The sequence below is a fragment of the Molothrus ater genome, chromosome 3 (genome assembly GCF_012460135.2).
Source record: "Molothrus ater isolate BHLD 08-10-18 breed brown headed cowbird chromosome 3, BPBGC_Mater_1.1, whole genome shotgun sequence".
Taxonomy (NCBI): domain Eukaryota; kingdom Metazoa; phylum Chordata; class Aves; order Passeriformes; family Icteridae; genus Molothrus; species Molothrus ater.
Genome location: NC_050480.2, coordinates 20,547,693 through 20,554,219, shown reverse-complemented (window position 1 = coordinate 20,554,219; position 6,527 = coordinate 20,547,693). Strand labels below are relative to the sequence as shown.

The 6,527-nt window shown below is 37.1% G+C and overlaps 1 protein-coding gene across 10 annotated transcripts in view; it reads right to left on the bottom strand.

Annotated features, from left to right (window-relative positions):
• Nucleotides 1–348: 348 nt before the first annotated feature.
• ESRRG (estrogen related receptor gamma) overlaps nucleotides 349–6,527 on the bottom strand; it is a 392,065-nt gene continuing 385,886 nt past the window's right edge. For all 10 annotated transcript variants that reach the window (XM_054514139.1, XM_036381242.2, XM_036381241.2 and 7 more), the window contains one exon: nucleotides 349–4,076. In XM_054514139.1, coding sequence (XP_054370114.1) covers nucleotides 3,832–4,076 — 245 coding nt within the window. In that variant the 3' untranslated portion in view covers nucleotides 349–3,831. The remainder of the gene's footprint in view (nucleotides 4,077–6,527) is intronic.

Genomic DNA, 6,527 nt, shown 5'->3' with positions numbered 1-6,527 from the left:
TTGACAGAGAGGCAATAGTTTTGAGTAATGCAGGTTGATGTGTAGATGCTTTAAGATTAAATAAGTGCTATATAAAGGCCTGCCAACCTGAATTCTAATGTGCTATGAGACATTTTGCATATTTAAGAGTATGCAAAATGTCTTGTACCACACTGGAATTCATTCTGACAAGGCTTTATATAGCATTTATTTACAGTCATATCATACTTTAAGGGAGAAGTGCAAACGCTGGCTCCGTTTTGAATGGAAGTAACAAAAGGCAACACTAATTGTTCTGTTTTCCTCCTCCAAAAAAGAAAACAAAACCAAAAAAAACCCCACAACACAAAAAATAAAATAAAAGCAATCAAAAGTGGAAGCTTGTTTAATATTGCTCTACCATCATCCTGAAAGGCATAATAATTTGAGTTACACATCTGAACTGATTGGAGTTACAGAATCATATCTCCTTTTTGCATTTAACAATATATACAATATAAAATAAATACATTTACACAAATGGACATTGGTTGGAGCACACGGTATGATACACATCACAAAAATATACAGTTGATTGCTATACAGATGTGAAGCCCATCTACAGCTATAGACATGTTTGTTTTCATTTGTTGTTTTCTTTCAGTTTTTAACTACTGGCTATTATGCAACTCCTGGATTATTATAAGCAGTTTAATTTTTTTTGTCCTTTTGCGATCTTTGCACGATAAGACTGCCGTAAAATGTTTTCCTAGGCAGGTAAACAGAGACGCTTAAATAATTAAAATACAATCACCAACACCCATTTTCTCTTCTATAAGAAAAATAGCAGTTTTAATTTTTTATATCTTTTTATGTTATCATTTAAATGCAAAATAGTGGAATAAATACAACAATCTGATCTGATTGAAACAAATGTGTAACTTCTGGGAGTTACACAATCATATTGCTTTAAATAAGAAAAAATTAAAAAATGAAGCAAAAATAGAAATTAAATTGTTATGGCTAAAACATACACCCTTTGAAATTTTCCCAACACTTCACATTAAGTAAGTGGTCTTGAAAGAACTCTTCTCCAGCAAGGTTTAAGATGAACAATATTATAAAGCCCGTGCAGTTTTTTTAGCTAAGTTTCAGGTAATGGTTTTACAGTCTTGAGATACTTGTTCTTTTGCAGCTCCAAAAAATTACGGAAAATGAAAACTAAAGTTTGCACCGTGTGCCTTTAACACATCTCCATTTTTTGTGTGTTTTTTGTATACTTCTAGTTGATTGGCTTTTGACCCTGAAGCCCAAGTTCTTTAATGTGATACAGCAAAAACAATATTTATATTATATATTTATATATATATAGTGTACTTGAACAGTAGCAACTTAAACCCTGCACAAACTTTCTGGAAAATAAACTTTTTTTTTTTTGCACTCTTACATATATAAATAATCTTATAGAATCAGCACCTTTTTCCCAGGAGTTGTATTATTTTTTTTGACATTTTTTCAAAAGGGATGTGCCAATTTCTGAACTCCTATCACAGCTATAAATTTCAAGTTATTGACCATCTGAATGAATTGCTAATGATGATTTACCTAGAATCACACTACAGTCACTTCTCTACTGAGAAAACACAATCTACAATATAGTCCCATATAGCTAATGATAGATACACAGTTTTTTTTTCTTTTTCCTAGCATGAGGGCCGAGAGAGCATTGGCCCATTGTTATTTTGTTTAAAGCACACAACGTAGCAATAGTTTTGGAAACTTGTCCGCACCAAAAAAGTTTTGCAACAACACAGAGCGAGTTAATAACAACATCTGAGAGATGATTGAATAAAAGCTATATTTACAGCATTTAAAAATTAGACTTATCTATAATCTTGAAATATTCAAAGTTTTATTTCTAAGCTATACATTGGTATTCTATAATAAACTGTTACAGAAATTATCCCTTGTTTTGAAAATATTATGATTTCAGTGTGTATCTGTTCATAACGAGTATTTGTTTGGAGTTTCGATCTCTTAATTATTACTAGGAAGAACTTTATTACCGGTAAGGAATAGAATATACTACTGTAATCTCCTGAGGAATTGTACATCCAATATTGTCTCTAATTCTACCCTGTGTCTATAAGCACACACCACAAGAATCCAAACACCACAAGAAGAACAAGACAACAGTCTTTGAATGCAACATAAAAATTCAGAAAAGCACAGCAAACATGAAACATTGAAAAGCTGAACTACATTTCTTTTGTTTGTTAGGATTACAATTTTAATTACATCTGTGTACATAGAATAAGGATGTTCACATAGTACAGGGAGCAGCTACTAACACTGGTACATTGGTATAGCGTTTGATGGAGGTTATTGTTTATTGGTTATTTAGCGACTGTAGTTTTCTGGGGGCATCTAATCGGTTTATACATTAGATTACACCTCGTAACAGTCTTGAAACTGACTGACTTTCATGCTGTGACAATACTGGTTGAAAAGCACATATACTGGTTTAGCTACTTGTTAAGGATCGCCATTTACAAACGAAAATCTAAATCAATAAATAAGGTATAGAAGTGTTAAATTCTTCAATTTGGTCAGAAGTCTACTACTCTGATTTCTTAATTTTGCAAACGGCGGCATTCGCCTCATCGCCTCTAAGCTACTATTGGTTGGTAGGGTTTTCCTGCGTGTGAGGTTACAATTTTGCAAACAGGCAGTAGTGTCTCGTTCATTTGCAACTGAAGCAGTTAGAAATCACGCGGGACCGCGCCCCTGCGCAGCCGCTGTCTCCTAACACCGTTACGGATTGGTATTCCACGTGGAGTACTTGTATGGCAGACTACTCGGATATACTGCAGGTGTAATCTAATCCTTTGAGTCAGTGAACATTTAGTTATAAACTGGAGCTCATGTTAAGAAACTGGATGTTTTGGACCAGACTGGCACACAACATAAATTGCATCCGTGATAATATGCACCTTCCCTTCAACTATTGCTTTAGTAAGATAAATTCCCACATTAATAAATGGCTGAAAACTGGTAAAGCTGGTACAAAAAAATCTCCATTAGTAAGAAGAAACAAAACATTTAAAAAAATCTTCCTTCAGGATTCATTTGTCCTTCATTATTGTTCATCATTGTTCAAGCCAGCACAAAAATGCAGTATTTCTTTCTCTTTAGTATTGCATGAATGAATAAAGCTTAAACTATTCCCTGAAAAAGTTACATCGTAGCTAACCTAAGAAATATCTGGAAGACTTGAAAAAACAATTAAGGAATCAAATGGCTGTAACTGATCTAGATGGAAAATGCAATGATAAGAAGCAGCCGATGCATCGTCGCTTTAGTCGTCTAATTAGAGACTGCTCCTATGAAATCTAATACTGCATTCAGTCAGTTCATCGTGTTGTACTGCACTGCTAGGTACGGTGCTTCTCTCTTTGATTCCTTTGTCATTGGGGACATTATGGTTCATAATAAGTTCACTGGCATCCATATTATGGATTTCCATCCTTTGGCAGGCCTGGCTTCCATCTCTCTTCAATTAGAGACCTCTTTTAAAAAGTTCAGCAGCAAAGGAAAAAAAAAAAGGAAAAGGAAAAAAGGAAAGGAAAAGAATAGAAAGGAAAAGGGAGAAAAGGAAAAGGAAAAGAAAAAACTGCATCAGAAAGACACAGAAGAAAAAGTTGAAAGCTGCTTCACAGTCTTGCTGCTAAATATCAGTGCAGTCATTTAGTCATTTTTTCCTTAATTAAACACTAAGTTTCTTTGCCATTATTATCCTGTTTATTTTCCCTTTTTTTTTCTTTTTTTTTTTTTTTTAAAACGTGCATGATGGGGAAGCCCATGATGCTTTAGTCAGACCTTGGCCTCCAGCATTTCCAAAAAAAGTTTGTGCATGGGGACTTTGCCTTCCAGTTTGATGTTGTAGAAATGCTGCACAGCCTTGGTGGAGGTTTGCCTCAGAAGCGGGAGAGTCATCAACATCTTGCCTGCACGCCGAGGATCTTCCATGTGCTGCCCGGCCTCGTAATCCTGCAGAGCCTCATGTAAGACGTCCTGAAGTTTCTGCACTGCCTCAACATCCTCTATGTGCATTGAGTCTGCAAAACAAAGCAGCAACAGGAGGTTTCAGTCTGGTGTGCCAGGAGTTTGATAACAACACTTTCACTGGTTCTGCCCATCCTCTTTCACAAAGAGGGAAGATAATTACCCATTAATTTCTGTATTGACCTCTAGGAAAGTGTATTAAAATGCTGAGGAACTACAAACGTACAATTAACTCTTGGGTAAGTAATTCTTCTCCTCATCCTCCTCAAACAATGTAACAGTCACCCTGGGTGCTCCCCAAACCATCAGTAGGGTTACTGCTTTGAAGGAATGACAGTGCCAAGGGGCTGAAGGAGTGGAAACAAGGATAAAGCAAGGATGCCCTACTGTGGAAAAGCGCAGCAAAATTCTGTGTCAGGCTGCCCACTTGGAAGCCATGGACATCATCAGTACTCAGAAATCCGGACTGTGAGATTAGGACCACTGCACCAAAACAAGGGAAATTCTGGTCTGGAGAGATTCCCTGATAGATTTAGCAAATTTTTTCTCCTTCAGGCATACTCAGACATACAGGCTACACTTAGCCTGTTCCTGAACAGCTTTTGTTTGGTGAAGCTAACATCTCCTACAAGGTATAATCCTTCCCTCCCACCCCCACAGAGAGAGGTTTATCTTGTTAGTGTTGGGGTTTTGCATTTTTTATAAAAGACTCAAAGCAAACACCTTGCCCTGCACCTTTGCAGGTGAGATGCCTTGGTGGTGTAAGTATTGAGTGACAGTCCAGACGCAACACACACCAGGAACTAAACTAAACTGCTACATGACCTGAAAAGATTAAAGCAATGGAAGTGTGAAATAAAGAGAAAATATCTAACTGAAATAACTGTAAACCCCTCAACTGGATAGATACAGAAAGTGAAGATGTCCCTGAGAACACGCAGTTACTGGACCATGTTGAGATTACTTTGGATGAGCAGCCCTAATTCTCTGACTTTTATGTACCCATAAATGCCAAAGAAACCCTGATGTGGTCCAAAGTGAGGTGAATGCAAGTAAGGAAAAACAGCTGTAGGTGAAAGAGGCCACCAAACACCCCCTATCAGCCACCAAAATTGGGATGGTCAACAGACTTACAGAGCCAATAAAGCACCACATGAAAATACAACTGCTGCAAAGGGGTACAAGCCCCAGGGACAGGCCACACTGTGCAAGCTTTGCTCAGGGTGAAACTGGGACACAGCACAATTAAAGTTCATCCTTGAAAACTCTACTTAGTGTAACACTGCTTTGCATCCTAATTTTTGGGTTTGGAATGAAGCCCCTGTTCACAGACATAACAACTGAGGAGCTTGATGGTGAAGAATCCACTTCCCTTACTGTTTCCATGACCTGTAACCAGCAGTCTGATGCTCTGGATCAATATTTGACAGAGCCTCATGTTTTACCCTGTTGATGATTAAGCGTCAACTTTTGCACGTGCTTCAAATATCTGAATTCCACTCAGAAAATTAAGATGCATCTAAGATTCATTTCCTAAAATCTGACATGAAACTGTTTCCTCAGATAATTAAGCCAGATAGTAAATACCTGTCTCCTTTCAAATACAAACATGTAAACTGAAACACAAACCAGTAAGTAACAGGTTAACAAAAATGTTCCAGCTCTTATTGTCACAACAAATGTGCAAATTGAAAAGGAAAAAAAAAATAAAGTTACAGCTCCCGCTCTAAAACAGACACTTAATTATATACAAGTTTGGATCGTTTAGCACGTTTTATTGATTCTGATGACAGTTTATCTGTTAATTACACATAATGGAGTCATGGGAATTTTACATGTTTAATAATTCTGAGTCTTAGTGAATACATGCTCTAAGAAGCATGCAGCTAAAACATACGCTGCTGGGATGTGATGCTGCACATCAAGGTGCACTGTGCTGAAAGCACAGACACAGAAATTTCTCTCTTAGGGATAGAAAAAGGCCACAACATTTTGAAAAGGATGACAGGCAAATATTACTTCTAGCAAAATTTACTTCTAATTAATGTGAGACCATTCCCTGAATCCATACATTTTTGATAGTTTTCTAATATGGTAATTCTATTCAGTAATTCTGTGTCAATAAGAGAAAAGCCCTGAATTCTGTGTCCTACAAACAGATGTAATCGATACAGACATGCTAACACACACATACAGACGTGACTGATGTCTTAAGCACAGGGTCCAGCCACCAGGCTTAATTTGGAATGCAATCTCCAAAAACACTGTTGTCTTTACTCCCTAACTCTTTACCAAATCCTTGGATATTCACTGCTGTGCTACAGAACACACAATCTGCTACTCCAAGTAATTTTTCCATAAACCATGTGTGTTTTCTGTTTGTGCAGAAAACACACACCTTCTCCTCCTCTCCCCAGATCCACAGTGCCAAGGCCAATTTGCTGGGGAACCAAATAGGAGCATTTTATCTGCAACCAATCCTTGATGAGTCAAAGACTGACTGT